At 46.6% G+C, this 24,186-nt stretch overlaps 2 protein-coding genes across 2 annotated transcripts; one reads left to right on the top strand and one right to left on the bottom strand.

The window, feature by feature from the left end:
• Window positions 1–9,076: 9,076 nt before the first annotated feature.
• Window positions 9,077–13,331, bottom strand: LOC124707546 (OVARIAN TUMOR DOMAIN-containing deubiquitinating enzyme 1-like). The gene is made up of 8 exons (XM_047239241.1): window positions 13,131–13,331; window positions 12,208–12,273; window positions 12,012–12,095; window positions 11,805–11,927; window positions 11,184–11,236; window positions 10,967–11,016; window positions 10,787–10,887; window positions 9,077–9,624 (listed from the first exon to the last, which is right to left on the bottom strand). Exons 1-8 carry the CDS (start codon window positions 13,329–13,331, stop codon window positions 9,352–9,354), a joined length of 951 nt encoding a protein of 316 aa, XP_047095197.1. The 3' UTR covers window positions 9,077–9,351.
• LOC124649730 (O-fucosyltransferase 13-like) lies at window positions 13,330–23,141 on the top strand. Its single transcript, XM_047189319.1, has 11 exons — window positions 13,330–13,455; window positions 14,689–14,749; window positions 15,799–16,000; window positions 16,088–16,179; window positions 16,282–16,349; window positions 16,611–16,699; window positions 16,803–17,024; window positions 17,968–18,702; window positions 18,854–18,932; window positions 21,613–21,757; window positions 22,516–23,141. Exons 1-11 carry the CDS (start codon window positions 13,330–13,332, stop codon window positions 23,139–23,141), a joined length of 2,445 nt encoding a protein of 814 aa, XP_047045275.1.
• The last annotated feature ends 1,045 nt before the right edge of the window (window positions 23,142–24,186 follow it).

A 24,186-nucleotide genomic window follows, 5' to 3' on the forward strand; every position in this document is an offset into this window, starting at 1 on the left:
GGCACCCTAGAACATAAGAATCAGAAAAGTGATATTGAAGGTTGGATTTTTCGGAGCCACTGAATGCAAGCACCTTCTTCCCCAATAGGAAGCTAACGAATCCATTCTCTCCCCTCTATTGTTGCAATGCTCATATCTTATTGATCTTTTAGGAAAGTATAGAGCATATCTAAATCTATACTTTCATTTAAGTAAAATTGATTTCACATTTTTTTCTTTGTGGATCTTGTTAGGGTGTGTAGATACCCGGGTGGAAGGATTTTTAACAAAGACTATCCATACCAGAGAAGGGATTCAGTGTTGTGGATATGACCACGACAGGTGCTACAGGGTGCAGCACTTCGTTGATGCGGGGGCAAGGTGACGAAGCCATCTGCGGAGCGAGGTGCACAAGATGCAAGGTTTTACCCAGGTTCAGCTCCTCCGGAGAGTAAAAGGCCTACGTCCTGCTAGATCTATTACTCGGTGGAGATTACAATGGGGGGGGGCTCAGTCGGCGGAGCACCGAGAGCTATGGAGGTGAGATGCGATCTCGGATTGTGTGTCATCTAGGGCCTAACTCGGGGGTTTATATATGATGCGTGCAGTTGACACACGTCCGTTGGGAACCCCAAGAGGAAGGTGTGATGCGCACAGCAGTAAGTTTTCCCTCAGTAAGAAACCAAGGTTTATCGAACCAGTAGGAGTCAAGAAGCACGTTGAAGGTTGATGGTGGCGGAGTGTAGTGCGGCGCAACACCGGGGATTCCGGCGCCAACGTGGAACCCGCACAACACAATCAAAATACTTTGCCCCAACGTAACGGTGAGGTTGTCAATCTCACCGGCTTGCTTGTAAACAAAGGATTAAATGTATAGTGTGGATGATGATGATTGTTTGCGAAGAACGATAAAGAACAGATTGCGATGGATTGTATTTCAGATGTAAAGAATAGGACCGGGGTCCACAGTTCACTAGTGGTGTCTCTCCCATAAGAATAACAGATGTTGGGTGAACAAATTACAGTTGGGCAATTGACAAATAAAGAAGGCATAACAATGCACATACATATATCATGATGAGTACTATGAGATTTAATCAGGGCATTACGACAAAGTACATAGACCGCTATCCGAGCATGCATCTATGACTAAAAAGTCCACTTTCGGGTTATCATCCGAACCCCTTCCGGTATTAAGTTGTAAACAACGAGACAATTGCATTAAGTATGGTGCGTAATGTAATCAACACAAATATCCTTAGACAAAGCATCGATGTTTTATCCCTAGTGGCAACAGCACATCCACAACCTTAGAACTTTACTGTCACTCGTCCTGCATTTAATGGAGGCATGAACCCACTATCAAGCATAAATACCCCCTCTTGGAGTCACAAGTATCAACTTGGCCAGAGCCTCTACTAGCAACCGAGAGCATGCAAGAACATAAATAACATATATGATAGATTGATAATCAACTTGACATAGTATTCAATATTCATCGGATCCCAACAAACACAACATAAAGGATTACAAATAGATGATCTTGATCATGATAGGCAGCTCACAAGATCTAACATGATAGCACAATGAGGAGAAGACAACCATCTAGCTACTGCTATGGACCCATAGTCCAGGGGTGGACTACTCACACATCGATCCGGAGGCGATCATGGCGATGAAGAGACCTCCGGGAGATGATTCCCCTCTCCGGCGCGGGGTGCGGAGGCGATCTCCTGAATCCCCCGAGATGGGATTGGCGGCGGCGGCGTCTCTGGAAGGTTTTCCGTATCGTGGCTCTCGGTACTGGGGGGTTTCGCGACGAAGCTTTAAGTAGGCGGAAGGGCAGGTCGAGGGGCGTCACGAGGGGCCCACACGCTAGGCCGGCGCGGCCAGGGCTTGGGCCGCGCCGCCCTAGTGTGTCGCCACCTCGTGGCCCCACTTCGTTTCCTCTTCGGACTTCTGGAAGCTTCGTGGAAAAATAGGACCCTGGGCGTTGATTTCGTCCAATTCCGAGAATATTTCCTTACTAGGATTTCGAAACCAAAAACAGCGAGAAAACAACAAGCGGCTCTTCGGCATCTCGTCAATAGGTTAGTGCCGGAAAATGCATAATAATGACATATAATGTGTATAAAACATGTGAGTATCATCATAAAAGTAGCATGGAACATAAGAAATTATAGATACGTTTGGGACGTATCAATATAGGAACCCTCGATCTAGGGTTACATGAGGATAAATCTGAATCATATCAGTTGTTGTAAACCCGGGATCTATTATCTCGAGCTCAAGTAAACTAAGTCTTCAGTCGCTTGGGCCTCCGGCGCAGTCGCCATTCGTGAGGTTTAGGCCCAGTCGCACCAGGGTTTTAGGCCTAGTCGCCATGGTCGACTGGATCTCTTCCTGGGCCATCTCTCCTGCGGCGAGTGAGACTGATGGTACACCCCCTTAGGCATATCCCCATCATTCGGGCAAGTTAATGAGTCTCCAATTAAGTTTTGGAGAGGTCCTAAACATTTTGTAAGGCTTCAGTTGTTGCCTTCAAAGGCACCAATAGTGGATCGGGGTGTTGCCCTCGGAGGGATGGCTTGATGATAATAAGGTGAGCAATGAGAATTGTCTCTCCACCTCTGCAACGGAGATTAGCATTAGCACCTCCAATGGTGTGAACTTTGGGATGCATCCTTGCCTCCATCGTGCCATTATCTGCCAACCGTACCTTTACTTGTTACTAGCTTGTTGCCTTGTTGATCTTGTAAGCTATTTATATCTAGCCATATAAGTTGCTCTCACCTAGCCACGTACACAAAGAAGCTATATTCTTATCATTCGCTAAATCGTTGAGAAAAAATTAAAATTATAATGGCCTACTAACCTCGACCCCCATTAATCTGCCTATTTGATCCTTTCAATTGGTATCTGAGCTTCCCCTCTTTGTTAAAGGATTTTCTGAAAGAGCACGGAGCCCCACATGTGAGTTTGATGATTAATGATAATTATTATGGACTAATTTTTTCATTGGTTTATACTTGAAGGGTTTGTCCACATGCAATGCTTGGACCAAATGTTGGATTCAAGGTTGGAAGAAGACAGTGAAGAAGATTAAGTGATGACCAATATGTGTTATTCATTGAGTGTCTGAAGATTGTTCATGGAAGAATTGAGCCCTATGTCATGAAAAATAAGATTCAATCAGCTCTCATGTGTACCCTCGAAACATCATCGCCATGAAGAAAGAAGAAATGACACAAGGTTGAGAAGCATAAGTTCAAGGTGAGCTATCTCGAAGAGATCATTTTCTTGAACTTGTAGTCCATTTGGCGAGGATGAACATGTGATGATATTCCTAAGTGAGGTTTCCCTATAATGAAGTATGTGGGAGCAATTCGTAAACAATTCACCAAGCGAGCGGAACAAAGAAAGATGGTGTAACTTGACGTGGACACGATTTTCATTATCTAGCTCAAGCAGAATATGCCCCAGGCAAAGATATGATCTTGATATGTTTTCTCTTTTACTGGTCTCAAACAGGTTGTTGGGAGATCGAATTGTATTTTTTTGTACGTATTTTCATTAGTTAAACGGATTTCCATGTTAGAAAGTACACATAGAGCGCTTAAGGATAACATGCTTCTTTTAGAAACATAATATTAAGTATTTAGGGCTAGATGATTGTTTCTTTATTTCCTCCAATAGTACATTTACGCATCTAATCATAAAGAAGGAATTGGCGGGTCTGATGAGTCTTATAATTGTTAAATAACTAGGGGAATTGGAAGTTTGATCTGATCCACACCTATTTCTGGCTGGTTGATGCAAAACAAATCTTGCGAACTAAACCTTCTCGCCGTTTGGAGGAGGATGTGTTGGCCTAGTAGCCAGCAAAATTGGGAGTTTTTTCAGTACACACTGCATACAAGTTGGGCCTCGGTGAATTTCCAAAGCAACATGAATTTACAGCCTCTAGCAATCAACCTAACGGTGATCATCCGTGTTAGAAAAGATTTGGCAATCTTGGGCTCCTCCCAAGGTAAAATGTTTGCTTGGAAGGCTGCAGTAAATTGATTGACAACAAAAGAGAACAAACGCAGAAGAAACTTGCGAGTTACATGCTATTGCAACATATATGGTGCTGAGAAGAAGAATGTGTCTCATGCCCTTTGGTGTTGCCCATATGCTAATAACTTGTGGGAGTGTATGAGAGGGTCTTGGAGCCTCCCTTCGGACACAAACTTAGGTGTGTCTTCTGGTCTTCGGTTCTAGTCTTTTGTTGGCCACCTCCCCATTCATATGGTTGATGCTACTCCAGTGGTTACATGGCAAGCTTGGTACGCTCGCAAAGAGGCTACTCATGACAAGGTTGTACCCCCTATTTTGGGTCACGGTGATTTTTATGTGGTTATCTAAAGTTGACCGGTTATGTAGAAGACATTTCTATGGAGAGCCTAATCAATGGAAAAGCAACAAACGGTGTTTGCTAGGAATACTCTAGGCCTCGGAAAACGAGTGGCCATGCCGTTCAAGCCTTGGAATAAGCCACCGACTGGTTGGATTAAGCTGTCGATTGATGGGTCCTTCAGTCTTGAGGACCAATCTGCTGGCAGTCTGGCACTGGAGTGGTCTTACGTGACCATGATGGTGTTCCGCTTCTGTCCTCATGGTATCTCTTGTATGGACGTGATAGTGTACCGCAGGCTGAACGCAGGGTGACCAGAAGCTTACACTCCATCATAGCAAGCTGCCGATCATTGTTGAATCGGACTGCTCACAACTACAAGGAATATATCACATCTTCTGCACTTTGTTTAAGGATTAAACCAATACCTTCGCAATATTAAGTTTGTGTCTAAGTAAAAGTGAAACTTAGTCATTTTGTTGTTAGCCACACAACTTAGCTAATTTGCCTCGGGTAGAGCCCCGAACACAATTCTGGTTAGGCTCCGGTACTGAAGATGTCGCCTGGATGCTGGATCTTGATCTATGTATAACCCATTCGATCTACTTCTTTCGTCCCATGGAACTTGTCTTGGATTTGCCAAAATTTAGATTTTTTTTGTTAATACTTAATACTAAGATGAACGGAATAATAAAGTTTCTATTTTACCCAGAAACAAACGATGATTGGCCCGTACTCTAGCGTCTAGTCCCTCCGTCCACAAATAATAAGTGGACATGCAAGCTTTTCAAGAGAGATTATTAAGTGAAAATATAATTACATTGGAAAGATGCAAATCAACATATCTCCTGCTTAATTCTTGCACCTCCAATAAGCTAAGCGCATGTAGAAAATAAAGATGACATGTGCTAAATATTATTGAGTTTGATTTCCGTGCTATAAGAGAGAAGCAATTTCGCAACTTTGAAATGCATTGGAAACATAGATATACACGCTTTCATAGTTAAAGTTTGATCCTAAACGTTTACCTATTTGATGATGATGGAGCTAGGGAGTAATAGTGAGTTAGTGACCGTGGTACCGTGGCCAATCCCCCTGTTGGGCAAATTAAACACGGTGACACGCGGTGCACGCGCCAAGGAGGTCTCGAGCTCGCACGATATTTTGATGGAGACAAAGCATTGATGCATTTCTCCAGACGCTAAGGGCATCTCCAACCGGGCGACCCAAACGGATGGCCCAGCGCGTCCGTTTTGGGCCGTTTGCGTGGCCGAGCGGACGCGCGGACAGCGGCCCACGTCCGCGTGTCCGTTTGGGTCGCGCGCTGCGCCCAACGCGCGGACGCACCGCATAATCGGACAAATACGAAAAGAAACGAAACACGGAAATTTTAAACGATATTTCATAAACATATGCCCTATTTTGGGCAAAATTTATACATAGCCCTATTTTGGGCAAATAACTGACAAAAGAAGCCCTATATGGCTTTTAAATTTAAACTAAAAACCCCCTAGTAGGGTTTGGTCGGCGGCGCGGTGGCCGCCGGTGCGCCGCCTAGCCCCTGTGGGCAAAGTCGGCGTCGTCGTCGTCGTCGACGACGTCCCCGGCGGCGAGCACGCGTTGTGGCTCGACCGCGCCGGGGACTCCGGCCACGGAGACCACGGGGCCTCCTCCCGGGCCGAGTGGGGGTCCGGAGCGACCCGAGGTAGCGGCGGCGCGGATAGCGGCGCCTCCTCCCCGAGGCGCGCGCGCTCTCTCGCCGGGCGCGGCGCCGGCCTCTGGCGGCGCCGCTCCTCCGCGCGACGCCGGCCTCTCCGCCGCGGCGCTCCTCGCGGCGCTCCGTCGTCGGCGCGGCGCCTGGCCTCCTCCCGCCGCGCCGCTCGTCCTCGTCCGTCGCGCCCGACGGGCTCGGGCGTAGAGCACCCGAGCTCCGCTTCCTCCTCCGCCCGGCCCGCGCCGCTTCCTCCAGGCTCGGAGGTACGGATGGCATCTCGAAGGTCCGGCCGGTTGGCCTCCTCCTCCGCCGCCGAGATGAGCTTGGCGGCGCGGATGTCCGGGTCCTCCTCCGGGGACTCGGGCTTCGGCTCCGAGCGGCGGCGGCGGCGGTTGCGGCAATGCCGCGCCGCCGCGGGCGGCCTCTCCGATGTGGAGGCCGCCTCGGTTTGCTGCCGATGGCCGCAGCGCCGGCGGAGGCCGGCGGCCGCTGCTCGCCTCGTCGTCGTGGGCTCGGGGAGCGAAACCGCGCTTCGGGGCCATGGCGGCGGTTTACGCGGAGTGGAGTGGGGACCCGGGTGGAGTTCCGGATCCCCTCCGGTCCCCATTTAATACCCTCCCGGGTCACCGCCGGGTGGGCCCAAAGGAAACGAGGCGACGGACGCCGGACGCGAGCGGACGGCGCGTGCCATCCGCGGCCACGCAAACCTAGCCAATATTTGGGCCGGGTTTGCGTCGTTCCCGAACGCCGTGGCCGTCCGCTTTTGCGGTGCGTCGCCGCGTTGGGCCGGCATTTTGTCCGGATCGACCCATCCGGACGCGCGGGCGCGGGATGGGTCGCCCCGTTGGAGATGCCCTAAGGAAACCAGTTGAGATCTTGATGGGCATCACCGACCACGAGCGACTACGGGTACACACAATCTCTTTCTGATCTCCTGCAAACCGGCCGTAACTCTCACCGAGAGCGGTCGTGCCACTCCACCGATGGAACAACGATCATGGCACCTGCGCTCCAGTCCAACGCAAAAGCTTACGGAAGACGTGCAGTCCCAGTTTTTTTCTATAGCGGAAACTGGAAAAGAGCAAACTACAGACGAAGAAACAGTACAGATGATGAAAACCTTTTCTAACAGAGAAGGGGCCATGGCCAGGAGACGCTCCACCTCGAGTTTCGGCTTTCTGTCGTGCCGCCTTGTGCGCCCGGCCGGCCCTTTGAGAGATTCTTCAGCCCACCGTGCATGACAGAAGGATACGCCTCATGATGCTATCACTACCTGACAGCTGCTTATATTCTCAAAAAAATAAACCTAACTGATAGCTTCTAGCACTAGTGCAAGATGCCAGCAGAATTAAGCAGAAAAACTGGCAACTGACCATTTCCCCATATGCCGCAACGATCATAAGGGCATGTACAATGATATCCAGTCACCAGTCTGTAACGCTGGCCACGCAAGAACTTTGATGACGTGGGGAGAGAGAAAAGGAGAAACGAACTGAGCCCGTCGGTAAGATTGCAGTCGATCTGCAGCCGGAAAATACGCTGCTTACAGACTGCTGAATTCCCGTTGTATCAGTTCGCGGCAAGTAGGAGTCGGTTGGATCTCACGCTAGGAAAAATGAATCCCCTCTTTCTCGTGAAAGTCTGGTGGTTACACCCAACCAAATAAATTCACTGTTGTGTACGTTGTCTGTTGGGTCGTCTATACCTGACGTGGAGCGACTGAACAGACACCTTTCGTCGGAACCATTGTACATGCCCTAAGACGACCTCCTAACCTCCGCAGGATCAGGGGCTGATCCCTTCACATGAAAGATTGTCTCATCCACGAAGTTAAGGGTTTCGTGTGTTCTTGACGTTAGATGAGAGACACCAAGCAACAACCGGTCAGTCACCCCTTTGCATGGGAACAAAAAGGTAGAGCCGGCATACATGGGAAGAGATTATTTCTTTGACCCCCCTGGCGGCTGGTGTGCAGGAAATGAGAGAGCGACTGGTTAGTACTATAGCATTGGATTAATCGACACATATGATATCCTGTTCGTGTCACTGTCACTAACCACGGTGTGTTCCCCTTGATAAAAACAGAGTGTCTATTGTTAATAACTTTGTTCAGTTGCCAACCATTTGTAACAAGTTGTGTGCAAGAAACATGATGGCTTTCAGTTTCAGCCCCCGACCGATAGACCAACCTGCATAGCTCTAGTGAGTCAACTCGGCCGGCTTGTCAACCTTTTCCTCTCCAACCGCATCATGCCTTTGATTGACTTGATTGGTACCAATATCATACTTCACCGCCACTAAATGCAAATCTGTTTCCACTTTGCTCTGTTTCTCCACCAGAAAAGGCTTTTGACCTAGAACTTCACTTATCATGCATCAGGCTATGCCTAGTGTAGGAGTGGTACTTCTTCCCCCAATCACCAAAGTCTATGGTTCTCAGGTTTCGGTTTAATTGAAATGTAGAGTTTGGATAAAATGGCAGTCCGCGAACCAGAAACAGAAAGCCTATCAGGTCAGAATAAAATAAAAACAGAAGACTATACCGTGAAACAGATGTTAGTAACAGACCAATTACAGAAAAAAAAAAAAAGAGGAGACACAGGCACCGAGCTAACATTCCAATTCCTAAACTGACCTGGCCTACCATCTCTCGTTTGAATCTAGACTGGGTGTAGAGAACGTACTAAAATGGAGGCGGAGTGACTGCAACTGTTGCAGCAGGATATCTTGCAAACTACAGATCTTCCTCAGGATAGGACCAAATAAAAAATTAAAAAGTTTGACGGCTTCGGCATGCCATTCACATCAAGAATCATCTCAAGAGCTCCAAATAAAAGAAACATGGCGCTACCATTGAGCATTCCAATGCAGAGAAGTAAAAACAATTGAGGAAAAAGAAGCACACCTCAAGAATCATGTCAACAGTTTTCAATAGAAGAAACAGACTGCTACTGTGAAGTAAATAATCCAGGGAAAAAGAACCACGATTAGTCATGATGTCCACATGATATTCTCAAAAGTCGAATCGCAATGTTAGGTCGTTGTACCAGAGTACACTTGCAGCAATGAGAACTACAAATTTGAGATAAGAGGGCAGTGGCAAGTAAAAACATGTTCCCGAAAGCTTCCTAAGAACACACAGGATCCCTCTTATAAGGCCGCCTTCGGCAGCATGCACGATCAACACGACTACACAGTTCTGGACAGCGCTTTCTCAGTCCGAATTCATGACAGAAACCAACCTTGTTCCATCAGACAGTGATCATTTTGGGTAGAGGATATCGTAGTGACCAGGCCGGTACAGGAGAGTAATGTAAGGTTTCTCATCAGCAGGAGCTGATGTCATTGCGTCATCACCCTCAGAGGAATTGGCAGCAGGGACGAAATCGTGGTGGTTCACGCTTAGGTTGGCAGGATCACAAGAGCTTCTGTCTAGGTACATCACACGGATTGGCACCCCTAATGCATCTGACAGAGCAATAATGTGCACATGATCACTTTCCTCGCCCATTGGCTCCACAGAAGCCTTGCAGAACTGCAAAGCAAATTTTAAATCAGGGTCAGTCCCTCGGCTGCATATCTATGGAAATGGGTTACCAGGTCAAGGATGAAAATAACACCAGAAAATTTTGTCAACAGAAAAAAGTTAAAGCATGCATCGATTGCTCCACCAGAAAGACAGGTAAATAAGTCATTTCATGTCCTAACATGTTTACTTAGGATGGTTCCCATAGTTGTCACAGAAACAAAGGAAAATTTCCATGAGGTTGGACTCAATGTAATTTTTCCTTAGAAATAACATGCAAGTAATCCATAGAAAAAAATCCTATTGTTTCCAGTCCTACAAATTGAAGGGCAGGCCTGGCGTAGTGGTAGACCACCTTCACTTGTGTCCTGGAGGTCCTGGGTCAAATCAGCCTCTTTGCATAAAAAGCAAGGGAAAGGCTGCCAAGAAATTCCCTTCCCCAGACCCCACAATGTGTGGGAGCTTTCAGCGCTGGGTGCACCCTTTTTTCCAATCCTACAAATTCAAACAAGCTACGTAGAATTTTTTCATAAGCCACAGCATCCTCTGGAATTTCTATGAAGTTCCTCAGAATCAAAGAGCCCTATCCCTTGAAGAATACTCTATTTCTTACAGAGCTGCTAATTATGCTCCTACTCGAATTACATCTAGTTTTGGCTTTACATAATCTTTCTAAGGGGCTGCTTGGAATAGGTGTAAAATTAGTGTGGCCACCAGAAATTTAGACAAAGTTGAGACATCCTTTTGTGGATGGAGGTAGTACTATAAACCAGTAACCACACTAATTTTACACCTACTCCAAGTGGGGCCTAAAGGAAACTGGCCCTGTAGGAATACTGGCCACACGCACATCAAGGAGGTACCAAATCCAACAAATAATTAGTAGACCTATTAAATGGCATACTACAGTCTCATCAGTCAACCTGTTTCACAACATTCGGCATCAGAGAGTGCGGGTATTGTGAGAATAGCACTCTTGATTTCCACAATTGATATGCAACGTAGAATGATAACTGCCAGAAAATAGACTGATAACTGCTAGTAAAATAGACGTGCACTGCGAACAAGAGGGTGTACTATTTAAGGACAGGAGGTATATAAATGATTCCCTGTAGAATGTCTTTGTTCTGTGTGTTACAAAGAAATATAAGGACAAAACTAATATGCTAACCTGAGCCACTGTCGAATTTGTCAAGCCTGAGATAAATGGTTCAAAGAACTCAGCCCTCCTTTGAATTTCACCAGAGGTAACAAACCTAAAGAACATGACAACTAAGGTAGACATAATTAGATGATAATGACAGCACAGTCAAGAAAGACATATCATATATATATATCTGGTTGTACAAACCATAATCGGAAATCGTTTGCTCCCTGGATTTTTCAAGAAGTTCTTCAGGCCTAGAGATACAAGAAAACAAAATAGATTCACTACAAAAGAAAAAATCTGATAACGGCCATGCCATACTATTCAAACAGTTAAGGAATCCCATTTCAATCAAGAGTTTTCTTCTGTTCATATGCAATTGCGCATTACAAGGAGACAAATAGAACGCTAGAATATTTACCCCATAGAAAAATCGTGTCCCTGCAGAACATTTTGCAGCTGCTCAATGAATATCTGAGGATAATGAGGGAGGAAAAATCAGCAAGGCTAAAGTTCTTCTGGGCGAGCAGCAGATTATGACATCTCAAGGAGCATTTAACAAAGCAAATAAACATTTCATATATTCATACTCAGCAAGGTTGAAGTTCTTCTGGGCGAGCAGCTTTACTACCCATTATTTTTATGCATTTCAATAACAATAGCAGAACTCCCAAAACATAACCATAAACAGAATAAGAATAAGAATAATCTAAGACAACTTGTTCATATCTCAGACAATTTTACCCACAGAGAGCAACAAACCAATGCATTTCATCAAGGGATTGAGAAAGGGTATGCAGTATAATTACAACCATGTTAATAGTCAACAATGCGCACCGGTTAGACGCTTTTCAGCAAGAACACAAGTCCCCGGTTACCAATGAGGCATCTAAGCAAGTTCCCAGAGATACATATAAGAAATTGTAACCGAGAGAGATCTACAAACTAGTCAAAGGAAGTCTAGTAGACAATTTGGAACCGCGGCAATATAGAAAAGGAGAACTCGGGAGAGAAGCAAAAAAACAAATAAGCATTTACTTACAGCGAAGAAATCCTCATAAGTAAACTCAATGTATCCAAGACCTTGTAGTGTCTTATTGCACTGCTCAATGTTTTTTTGGATGCGCTCAACCTCAGCTCTATCTTGTGTCTCCAGGATATGTTCCTAGCAAGCAACCCGTAAGATTGTCAAATTATGAATAGACATACTTCGCGAGAAAAACAACAACAAAAAGTACTTGAAAAGTACCAGGTATGAGAACATAAAGCTTCGATAAAAGCAGTTCCCGTCTCCTCGTGTCCGTCTTAAAGCATCATATTGTTCACCAAGCAACTGAAGGTTAAGCGAGTAAAACATAAGAACAAACTGAAGGGCCACAAAATGACACACAGGATCAACATAAATTATAGTTATCGTGTATTAGAATTAACAAACCAACAACAACCTTTATTTTCTCCTGTAAAATGGGGCTGCCAGACTGGAACTCTGCTGCTAAGGCGGAGAGCGGTTCCTGCAAGATCAATAAGATGCCCAGTCATATAAATTGATAAGGCACATCAGTGATTAGTATGGATGGCAAAGTAAAAGCAGGAGTACGAAGTTACTTACTAAACTGCAAATATAGTGATAGTCATAACAGTGTGTTACCATTTCCCAGTGGGAAAATAGAATTCACAAGTACCGCCAAATGCACTTGAGACACCCAACTAATTGAGCCAAATAAAGGGAATAAGAGATCAATCTCAGTATCTTATTTCATTTAGGATCTGTGTGGAATCATGGATGTCGCTCCCCAGCTTCTCATATGGATAATCATTTCATTTTTAAAGTTCAAAATTCAAGTGTAACAGCACATTGTAGAGAAACCGCAGTTGTAGACTCAGCCAAACTTCCAAGATAATTTCATCTCATTAAATGACAAACAAAATGTGTGCTCCATTTCCAGTGATGAATTGTCCCTAGCTTTTCATAGGCTATCCTTACATGGACAAGTGGGGATGGCAAACTCCTTCATCGTAGACCAGAAGTTCAAACAAAGAGCTGAGCGCCTGAGCCAGCCAATGATAACCCCTAATTATCCTAGAACAGGACACGAATTGCTCCCTGTGAACCCAAATTCCAATCCCTTATGCTACCTTGCCCATTTCAAACGACAACTGGCTAACACCCACCGAAATCCCAGTACAGCAGTTACCACTAGCAACATTGACATACTACTGGATCGAAATAGGATCGAATCCCGAAGGCTGTCGCCCACAAATGGGCACCGGGTTAGCGGCACTAAGCGCGACGATCCATCCCGGGAACGTGAACAAATATATCGCGATTGCGGAGCGAGAGCGGGAGAGGAGTCGAGATGTGCCTGACCTTGTTCCCGACGTACGGCACCTGGGGTCCCTCGGGCTTGGGGTCGGGGTCGGGGCCGCCGCAGCAGGCGTGGTAGTAGTCCCCGCCCATGGAGAGCTCCACCGACACGGGGTCCGGGTTGGGGTCCGAGCCCGAGCCCGACCCCTCCCCTCCTCCCGCATCGGCGAGCAGCGCGGGGCCCGGCGGGGGCGCGTCGCCCATGGCCGCGTCCTCGGGGGCCGGGGCCGCGCCGGTGTCGCCGCCGCCGCCGTCCGCCGCCTTGCGCTTGCGGGCGCTCGCGTCGGCCGCCTCCCTCGCCAGCTTCGCGTGCGGGGTTGTGGACGGAGTTCGAGACGAGACGAGACGACGGCTTCGATTCGGGGTGCGGACGGAGGAGACCTTTCGCTTCTGCGGGCAGTGCGAGACGAGATCTCGGCCCAGGTGATGTAAGTGACTCTGGCATGTGGGCCAGACGTTGGGGACCCAGCTGTCATGCTCTGGAAGTTAGTAAATGCTGCTCCTGCTGGACCACCACCGCTGCCATTTTCTACACGCCACCTCTCGATCTGGATAACTATCCGTGACAAATGGAGCGATTTTAACTCTCTAGGCAAAGAAAAGCACCCTATGGTCAACTATTTCACTGAATTAATCCTTTTGTGTGATATCTTTTGGATCCATGTATGATGTTTATGCGAACGGCACCACAAATTCAGGCCGACGTGGCGTGATCGACGCTGCGCGTCATTGACCAGCTGACGTGGCAGAACGTGTGGCGGCGCACTTTGAATGTGGCGCCGTTCGGAAGGGCGCCACACATTCTGTTATGTCTGGCGCTCAAGCCCGCCCCAACCCAAGCCTTTTTTTTCTTCTCTCTTCTTTCTTCTCTGGTTGCCTGGAACCGTCGGCGGCGGTCGCCTCTCCTCCGCCCCCCCCCCCCCACCACCTCCTCCACGGATTCGACAGATCTGGCCAGCCAAATTGATCCCCATTCATTCCTCAAGATATTTTCCTTCGATTCCCTTCGATTCATCCACTAATTTCATAGATTTTGTTAGATTTAGACATGAACCCTAGATGTGAAATTCTAGATATTATTGTTTATTTTTTGTGGATTTGAAATTGCTTTAGACATGGAACACTAGATATGAGACTCTACATGTGATTGTTTATTTTTTTCAATCACTTGTTCTCATGAACCCTAGATTTGGATATGAATTCTCATGTATGTGTGATGTATTAATTATGTGTGATGACTTATATATATATATGGTGATAGAAATGCCTAGATATATTCTCATGTATTTGTTGAAGTTCATATTGTAATGTATGTGTGTATGCCTCATATTTATTAGGAAAACCCAAATTTAAAATATGTATGGTGATAGTATGGTAGTTCTTATTGTTTGTATTTGTGAAAAAATGTAGAATGGTGTGCCTCCTAGATGATTACTATGACAGGCAACACCGGCCTATCATATCGCGGACCTAGGGAAGGTACTAATATTTTTTTTGTTAGCACTACTTGTTTTATTCCATTGGATATGGCATAATATTATGTGTTTGTATGTGCTTGTAGGTTCTTGAGCCCTTTAAGATTCGTTACCATGGTAAAATGCGTGACATGCCGTATGACGAGCGTACATGGAGCACATTGAGCCTACCGATTTTCTCCCGTTCATCTCGCTTGTAAGTCGGGAGCCGTCAAACATGAGCGCCGCGGAAATCACCATGCTTGTCGACCGGTGGAGGCCGAAGACGCACACCTTCCACTTGAGGTCCGAAGAGATGACCCATACTCTTCAGGATGTGCATTCCAAATCCCACATTATGTCTTCCCTCTAGCTAAACACCATCATTTGGCTCATTCCAATTCAATTCAATCCTCGCTTGTGCTACCACCTCGTCAAAGCTAGGGCTACGGTCAAACACCAAGTCAACCTCGTTTGGGTCCGGCTCTAGGTTTCCCTTCAAGAAAGCATTCTTGTCCACGTGATGAATATGAACAATTGTGTCCATCCCTAGCATAATGTGAACAACACATACATATATGTGTTCAATAGTTAGCCATAGTCGAAACAAATCAAACTAGGGTTTCTACCCATACAACCTACCCGGCTACCCCTAACACTCGTCCTACTTGAACAAACCTAAGATTCCAAAAAAATTGACTTCACATGCCAAACCAAGTTAGGGTTTCACATCCAGGGTTTCGCATCTAGATCCAACCAAATCCATCAATTCATTGGATGAAAACAAGGGGAACAGAGGAGATTACCCTAATGAACGGGTTGGGAACGAACTCCACAGACAGATCCAACAAAACCACCAAGATTTAAGAGAGATTTGGGTGGGGGAGAGAGATGGGATGGCTGGTCGGAGGAGGAGGAAGAAGATTTGGGTGGGGGAGTGAGTGCGTGGTCGGGCTGGGCGGCTCAGGCCCCACATAACAGAATGTGTGACGTCGATGGGAACGACGCCACACGCCCTGCCACATCGGCTGGTCAACGGCGCGCCACATCGGCCTGGATGTGTGGCACCTTTCACATGAGTTAGTGCAGTGAAATAGTTTTGGCATAGAGACTTTTGTTCGCCAAAAGGTTATTTCTGTCAAAATCCGACAAATGGGCCCAGATTTAATTGTGAGACCCACCCTCTGACCGAAGTACTACTACTTCCCATCCCGTAGCCCGGGAGGACGGCGGTGACGGCGCCGGCGATCAGATCCAGTTCTCCTCGGCGGCGGTGGCCATGTGGTCGACGGCGGCGTCGTGCTGGGCGCGCCACCACATACGCCTCCTTCTCCCGGCTCTCTTCCTCGCCCCCGCCCTCTTCTTCCTCCTCGCCTCCCCGCGCTCCTCCCCGTCCTTCTTCGCCCTACCCGCCTCCAGGTACACGCCGCTCCCCGACCTTCCACACCAGGCTCTTCTGGACTCTTCCGGGAAGTTACAGATTCCCCCGCATTGGGTTTCCTGCAGGGAGCGTTCGCCCCTGGGGTCGCGGCTCATATGGGCGCAGCGGCGGGTGGCGGAGTGGCGGCCGTGCGGGTGGTGGCGGACGGCAGTGCCCGGTGAGGCCTCGCGGGCTTTCCCATTCTATTCTGGGGTCAGGGTCTAGGATTTGCTTGAGTTGTGGTGAACTGGTGGTGACTGATTGGCTTGTCCTTCTGCAGCACTGCCGACGAGGAACGGGTACATCCGGATAGATTGCTACGGCGGGCTCAACCAGCTGCGGCGCGACGTATGTGTTAACAAACCTCGGTTAAGATTTGTATCCTCCTTGAGCAGCATAAGATTCCCGTTTCTTATGCACTGTTACACTTGGATCATTGGGCCATGCACTGATGTGCATAGGCTAGTGTAGTGGATAAGCAGGATTCATATATGATTTAGCTTTAGGAAATAGGAGTATATAGGTAGCATGGTATGGAATGCTGTACACACTATCAACTGACTATGTTATTTCCTCGGTTGTAATTACTGTGGCGCAATTGTTCTGCAGCTATGCGATGGGATTGCGGTTGCGCGTCTTCTGAACGCGACCATGGTTCTGCCCAAGTTCCAGGTTGCTGCATACTGGAATGAGTCTAGGTACTAGAGTCACTCGAGGAAACGAATGCCTCTACTAATTGTTGCTATGTGGTCCGCTTCTGTTTGGAAGAGTGATCCAGTGCTTATTGAAACGATGTGTCAGTGGTTTTGCAGATGTGTTTGACGTTGATTACTTCATTGAGCAGACCAGAGGTTATGTGGAAGTGGTGAAGGAGATGCCTGAGGAGATATCACTGAAAGAGCCCGTTAACGTTGATTGCCGAAAACGGAAAGGGCATTTTGATTATGTCGAAACAGTGCTCCCGGCTCTTTTGGAGCATCGCTATATTTCTCTGACACCTGCCGTGAGCCAAAGAAAAGATAGGTATTGCCCCTCATCTAGTTGATACCTGAAATATGCTGTCTGTTTACATCATGCCAAATTATTGTTGTCATGCTTTCAAGTAGTTTCTTTCCCAAATTATTGTGTTGATTGTTCACGTCAAATTCCTTGACTCATATCTGCTATTGAGGATCTTAGGATAATGTAAACAATGTATATGATAATAAGGCTGGCAATGAACTAGTGAAGGACTTAAATTCTTTTATGTAATTGGAAGGCACATATTTCATATTATAACTCATAAGTACATGTCTTGCAGTAACCCTTTTCAAAAATATATATTCAAGTAATAAGAGTACAATATATCTATATTTCATTAGTAGGAGTTCATTATATGAAGCTGGTTTGTTTTATCATTGACTGCAAAATTCTTAAATAGCATACGTGAGATGTACAATGTACTACCATCAAGCAGCGTTGAAAACCATATGTATTTGGCCGTATTTACGTATTTAGATGTCTGATGTGACCATGTCAATTGTTTCTTTGTATCTGTATTTCTGTTGCTCATTGCAAATACTGACTGTGAATATATGTATCAACCTTCGAAATTGGTGGGCTTGCTATCCCCAATTGTACACAATAATGTGAAAGTTATCTTCATAGCTTTGTAGCCCCTGCCATTGCGGCCCCACCCCAATATCTTTGAACAATTGCACTGATCTTGTTCTAATATAATTGGAATAAATAAACTGATATACGTTCTCGTGAGATAATTTTGTTTAACTAAAGATTCAATGCATGTAATGAAGACTCCACGTTCCTGATTTGTTGGGTGCATGACTTCTTTACTAACTGCAACCACTTCAGCTTACCTAATACTGATAGCTTGTGGATTATACATGTATTTTTTTTTCAGATATCTCAATGATTTAACTGCGGGCCACTTTCCCATAGTGATGTATATGGTTTTTTTTTTTTTCAGATATCCATCATATGCGAAAGCTTCTTACTGCCAAGGTTGCTACAATGCACTCCGGCTGAACAAGAAGGTGGAAGCCAAAGCTATTGAGCTTCTTGAAGCCATACCAAAACCTTTCTTATCCCTTCACCTTAGATTTGAACCAGATATGGTTGCCTACAGTCGATGTGAATACAGTGGCCTTTCCTCCAAATCAATGGAAGCAATTGAAGCTGCACGTGGGCAAGATAAGAATGTACTGATTGGTGATGCTGCTCGTCTGTGGAGGAACCGTGGAAAGTGCCCTCTAACACCAAGTGAAACAGCCTTTATCCTCCAAGCACTAGGAATTCCTACACATACAAACATTTATTTAGCTGCTGGCGATGGGCTAATGGAACTAGATGGCTTCACTTCGGTCTACAAAAATATGTATACTAAATCGTCTCTCCTGACCCATGAAGATTTTGAGAGGATGCATGGCAATACAAAAGCTGCTCTCGACTACTATGTTTCAGTCAACAGTGACGCTTACGTTGCCACGTTCTTTGGAAATATGGATAAGATGGTAACTGCAATGAGAACAGTGCAAGGGTTACAGAAGACTTTGATATTGAGTAGGAGGGCCTTTGCAAACTACACGGCTGCTGGACTGGCAGAGGACCAACTAGCTAATGCCATGTGGGATGCTCATCGACGAGACTATATCATGGGGAGGGGATCAGCTCTGCCCGAGCATTGCTTCTGTGAGTTCAAGTTGTAGCCTGTGAGTTCAAGTTGTAGCACATCTGAGCCCATATAACACGAAGGCCACCTTTGGATCAGTAGCAACTAATGCATCACGTTCTCATTGAGTTGCTACTGCAATGAGAGTAATGCCCAGGCTTTGGAAGAACTATTCTTTATCCAGGACTTCGCAAGCTGACGAGTGTCTTGGTTCAAAGCGCTACTGTCACTCATACAGGGATGCATCATGGATACTTTTTTCGGTGAGTTCAATTGGTAGCACATACATGTACACGCACACTTCCTTTGAGTTTAGTCGTAGACTGCTTAGAGGATCATGTAAGAAATAGTTGACCTAGAGAATCACTCTGAAATATCCTTTTACAACTGGATAGCAAAGGCCCCAGTTCTTAAAATTTGAGGGGTTTAGATAAGTTGAAAATTTTGTTCATGGATAACCAACAAGGGAAAAAAATTCAGGGCTAAATATGTTGTACAATGTTTGAAAATTTCGGCAGTGCTCAGAAATTAACTACTGTCGAGTGGTGTTGTGATTTGTTATTTATTTCATCCACTGCTAGGAAGTACATCATATTAACATAGTTGGTTGTAGAGTTGGGGTCCAGAACCTAAAGAAGGCTTGATGCTTATTGTGCATCATGATGTCTATGTGCTTAATTGCTTATTCAGTTCTTTAGCTAGGGAGGTGTTTGGTTCTCGATGCCCAGATCATTTTTTTTCTAGAAGGAGAATCAGATGTCGATCGTCTCTAAGTCGATGCGAACAATGTTTAACAAGAAACCCCCAAATGGAAGGCATGGCGCATTATGTACCTAGTGTGTGCATCAATCACCCACTGGCTATTGAAACATTAAACAAGACTTCCAGTTGCATGGGCCATATGCGTCTTTGCTCCACGTTTGAGTTAGTAATCTGTGTGACTAGTGGTTTAATATTTGACGTCATGGCCAGTAAGCTTACATTATTTGGTGCTGAACATGTGGGCATTTTAGACTGCCACTGGAATGGAGGGTACATGACAATTGGCAGTTCAGTTGCCCTTTTTTTTCAGTTAGGCAGTTAAAGATGTAGATGGAAGTATAGCCCTTCTTTGTTCAGTTAGTCACAATGCATGAATCGTGCTATTCCCTTTATCCTTTGGGAGGGAGATTACTGAATACATTTGAGATGTATTGTGTCCCTTCCTTCTCCGGTCTCCACTTGTTGTTGTGTGCATTGATATGGTCTAATGTATTACCACCTTCACCATAATTTTACATTTTCACAAGTTATTGACAGTAGCTGAAAATTTTAGTTTGATGCAAGTAGTTTCATGAAAAATTTACATTTTCATACTGTAGACAGATGCAAGTAGTTTGATGAAAATTTTAGTTTCAGCATATTGCTCATACTACTAGTGGCCGCAAGTTCTTTTTCTGCAATGTTGACTATAACATCTTAAAAGGGACAGTGGTAGTACTTTATATGTTCTGGCTTTGGACAGAAGAGGGAAAGTCATTAGATATCTAGACCTGGTGTGAACGTCTTGTACTCCAAGTCGACGACTTTGCCTAGATAGACTTGCTGAAACTTCCTCGTAGTTTCCTGTGTACTTTTTTATTGCATGTTGTCAAAAGCAGTTGCTTTCTGAATTTGTTTTTGTGCACAGGCTCTAACGAAATCGTCTCTCTGCTCCAATCAGAAAACTACTTAACAAGGAAATACAACAAGTCTAGAGCGTTTAATGGAGTGTTAGTTGAGCAAATTGCAGTAATCATTTTGATGGAAACAAAGGTGTCAAGGTCAATTGAGCTAAGTTAGCTAGCTAATAATAGCTGATAGCATATGCATATGAAGTGAAGAAATTCGAAATGAGCTACGGTATTATATGCGGAGTATTTCGTTCCTCATGTAGTATTGTATGCATGGAAGTAATGATGTCCACGCATACAATTGAAGTGATGTGAATGGCGCCAAGACCCCATGGCGCACCCATGGGCCATATGGAGTGTCTTGGTACGTTGTATCCACGCAAACCGACTACATATGCACGTGTACTTCCTATAGGCTCATCATCGTGATTTGTAAGACTTTGCAGTTCAGTTAACAACTGGACTTAGGAGAGTAGTATACTTGCAAGACTACCAAATGCAGAATCTCCGAGGTAGTCACTGCCATTTTTCTCTATCAACGTCGAAAATCACTGTATTCTTGTTGTGTGTGCGAGCTCATCAGTGTGGAAAGGCGAAAACCATGAAATTTAACCAACGGCGACAATCATCGGCGCATTCCTGGTCGGAGCCACGAAGGCGATAAGCACGGATAAAGTGGTCAATAGTGGCAATCATTGAAGCATTCACGAACAGAAGTAACTCACCAGGACATCAGTTCGGTCCACAATCACATGTTGTCAAAATATTCAACATGAGCAGCGCGGCAAGGCAGTAACATTGTGAGTTCACATAATTAGCGTGGTTTAACATTGGGAATCGTGGTAAAAAATGAGTTAGGAACTAAGCATGCCCTTGTATGTCAATATCCTATGAGGTCGAGGTGGCTGGTTATAAAGGCCGATCGAAGAAGCTTCACGAAGAAGTACCCCACTCACTTAAGCAGGTCAGTCCCATCCTTATCGTCTCTCTTGCTCCTATAGCTCAGCTAGTCTTTCCTCTCTTGTCCACCACCATAAGTAAGCAGCTACTAGGCCAAGGACACATCGGCCCATATCCATCGACCGGAACTTGTCCTTTCTTCGGGCGGCGACGCGCGCACACGCCGGTGACAACTGACAAGGCAGCAAGCGTGGATCATCCGAGCGGCAGCGGAAGCGCTCGCCCTCCTCCGGCTCCGGGAAATCGTCGCGAGAAGAGAGGCCCATCTTCTCCTCCTCTTTCGTCGCCGCCGCCAGGGCGACCACGAGGTGACGACCATGGCGTGCCGGAGGTCATCCGTGAAGCGGCGGCGCAAGCGACGACGAGCTACGCGGATTATGAGTTCGCCGTCATGGTGGCGGCGCTCACGCACGTCATCAGCTCCGGGCGGCCGGCGACCATCACCGGTGGTGCAACCGTGTCCGGGCAGCAAGCAGGTATTAGATACGTGTGTGCATGCTGCTTTTCTCTTTTGGTGTCCATGGAATCTTTGCGTGCTGATCTAGATTATTCTTGCGAGCTACTTCGATCTCTCCATCTCCTTCTACACGAGATCCGTACCAGTACTATGTGATTCTGTGTAGACGACTCTAGATAAGGCGGAAAGAAGGGAGTGGAAATGAGATTTCCTACGTACAGAAGCCACGTGTCGAGTCTTGTTTTGGAGAAGATTAGACTTTGGAACTCTGGAACTATCCCAAATGTTTACGTCCGCGCTGACCATGTGTCAGCCTACGTGGCTGGACCATCTTACAATCGTCCTCCAGCTTGGCCATAGAATGATAGGCGTACCAGTGCTTCATCATCATCTTTTAAGTGTTGTTCTCTTCCTGTTTTATACTTCATTAACTTTGTAAAGTTCAATAAAAATATATAAATATATAAACATCTATAATACCAAAAACATATAATATGGAAATTGGATTTGCTGTGAATTTATTAATCTAAAAGAAAAGTGTAACCACTGTTTAAAGAATTAATACTGGTTCGGGTTGCACTTTTGTGCTAGAAAAATAAACATCGATCGAGTTGCAATTTTCTCTGAACCAAGACTTAAGAAAATACAAACCCTGTGAACATATAATATACTTCACAACGATTCTAATACTACCATACATGCCAATTCTGTTCTGTTTGATCTTCAAATTGGTCTGTCAACGTATTTACGTGCTTATCGTTGGATGAATGGATGCAGTGGCGCGCCAACACAGCGGTCCTCAGGACGGGGCGTCGACTTCGTCTACATCGTCCGAGCAGCATCAGCAGATTGCCGTCGAGCGTCCACGGTACCGCGGCGTGCGCCAGCGGCCGTGGGGCAAGTGGGCGGCGGAGATCCGCGACCCCGTGAAGGCAGCGCGGGTGTGGCTGGGCACCTTCGACACGGCCCAGGACGCCGCCCGTGCCTACGACGCCGCTGCGCTCCGCTTCAAGGGTGCCAAGGCCAAGCTCAACTTCCCCAGGGCCGGTGGTGTAGCTGTACACGCCGGCACACCACCCCGCCATACCACCGGACAGTTGGTACGTGCACAGCCCGGGCCGGCACGAGGCGCGGCATTGCCGTTGACGCTGCCCCCGCAGCAGCGGCCACCCATGGTGGTCGTCCATCCGCAGAGCAACACCCCGGCGGCAGCTCGGGAGGAGTTCCCGGACCTCCTTCAGTACGCGCACATACTGCAGAGCGGCGACGTGGACCTGCGGGCTGTTGCGGCTGGCAGGTTAACGCCAGGGCAGTCGTCGTCCTCGACGCCGGTGCGCCACTCGGGGTCGCCGCCGCCTCCGCAGGAGGATCGGTCACAAGGCGAGGGAAGTGCAGGCCCGTAACCGCTGACTAACTAGCTCTGATCATCGTGTACGTGGAAGGAAAACAAGTTTTTTTTCTTCTCCTTCTTTTTCACCAAAATGATAGACAGTACGTCGCGGGTACGCTGCATGATGTCATTGTACTGTATATATGTATAGGTTAGGATTCTGGTCAAACTCTACTTGCTAGCCTAGCTAACTAGAGCATCTCTAACAGTCCCGCGCTAAAAAAAACTGTCCATTTAGGGTGGACCCGCGGCATGCTCCACCGGGCGCGGTAAAATTGCGCGCTAAAAAAAAACCTGCGCTACATCTTGGGCGTCAAATCTCCCGCGCCGCCTCAAGCGCCTCTTAAAAGCCAGCTCTTGCACGTGTCGTCAACCGCCAGAACATTCCCCACCGCTTTTCTTAGCGCCGCACCGCTCACCGCTTCCACCGCCGCCATGCCTCGTCGTGGGTTGAGCTCGTGGTTCCGCGAGTCGAGCTCGCGGTAAGCTCGAGGTACCGCGGTGTCCGTACGTGACCATGTATTACGCGGAGACGTACCGGCGACGAGCGCATCGGCCTTAGCACCTACGAGACGAGCGCGTTCGTCGTTGAATTTCGACGACTGTGTGGACACGCTAGTAGACCGAGGATCTCGCGTTGTCTTCGTACATCGTCACGGAGGAGAGGAGCGTCGCCGCCGTGGGAGCGCTGCGCATCGCTGAGCGGGACGAGCGCGTGGCGCGCGAGTGGGCCGCTGATGACTCATAAGTATAGGGGGTCGCAACAGTCTTCGACGGAAGTAACCCAAATTTATTGATTCGATACAAGGGGAGCCAAAGAATATTTATAAGCTTTAACAGACGAGCTGTCAATTCACCTGCACCTGAAAATAGACTTACTCGCAACAGTTTATCAGTAGTAACAGTTTTATAGCAGTGGTACTAGTGGAGTAACAGCAGTAATGAAATAAAAACAGCAGTAGCGATGATTGCAGTAGACAGCGGGATTAAAATATTGTACACACAAGAATGAATGAACGGATGATGTATAAATGAGATAATCCATATAATAGCAAGAA

This window comes from Lolium rigidum, chromosome 1 (genome assembly GCF_022539505.1).
Source record: "Lolium rigidum isolate FL_2022 chromosome 1, APGP_CSIRO_Lrig_0.1, whole genome shotgun sequence".
NCBI lineage: Eukaryota > Viridiplantae > Streptophyta > Magnoliopsida > Poales > Poaceae > Lolium > Lolium rigidum.

Excerpts from the sequence above, each read along its gene's own strand:
- LOC124649730 (XM_047189319.1), top strand. The coding sequence starts at position 13,330 with ATGGCCGCGTCCTCGGGGGCCGGGGCCGCGCCGGTGTCGCCGCCGCCG. Across the intron at positions 16,350-16,610 it reads TCAACCAGCTGCGGCGCGAC|CTATGCGATGGGATTGCGGT; the intron begins GTATGTGTTAAC and ends ATTGTTCTGCAG. Across the intron at positions 21,758-22,515 it reads CGTGTCCGGGCAGCAAGCAG|TGGCGCGCCAACACAGCGGT; the intron begins GTATTAGATACG and ends GAATGGATGCAG.
- LOC124707546 (XM_047239241.1), bottom strand. The coding sequence starts at position 13,331 with ATGGGCGACGCGCCCCCGCCGGGCCCCGCGCTGCTCGCCGATGCGGGA. Across the intron at positions 12,096-12,207 it reads TTTTACAGGAGAAAATAAAG|TTGCTTGGTGAACAATATGA; the intron begins GTTGTTGTTGGT and ends CTTAACCTTCAG. Across the intron at positions 11,017-11,183 it reads GGACACGATTTTTCTATGGG|GCCTGAAGAACTTCTTGAAA; the intron begins GTAAATATTCTA and ends TTGTATCTCTAG.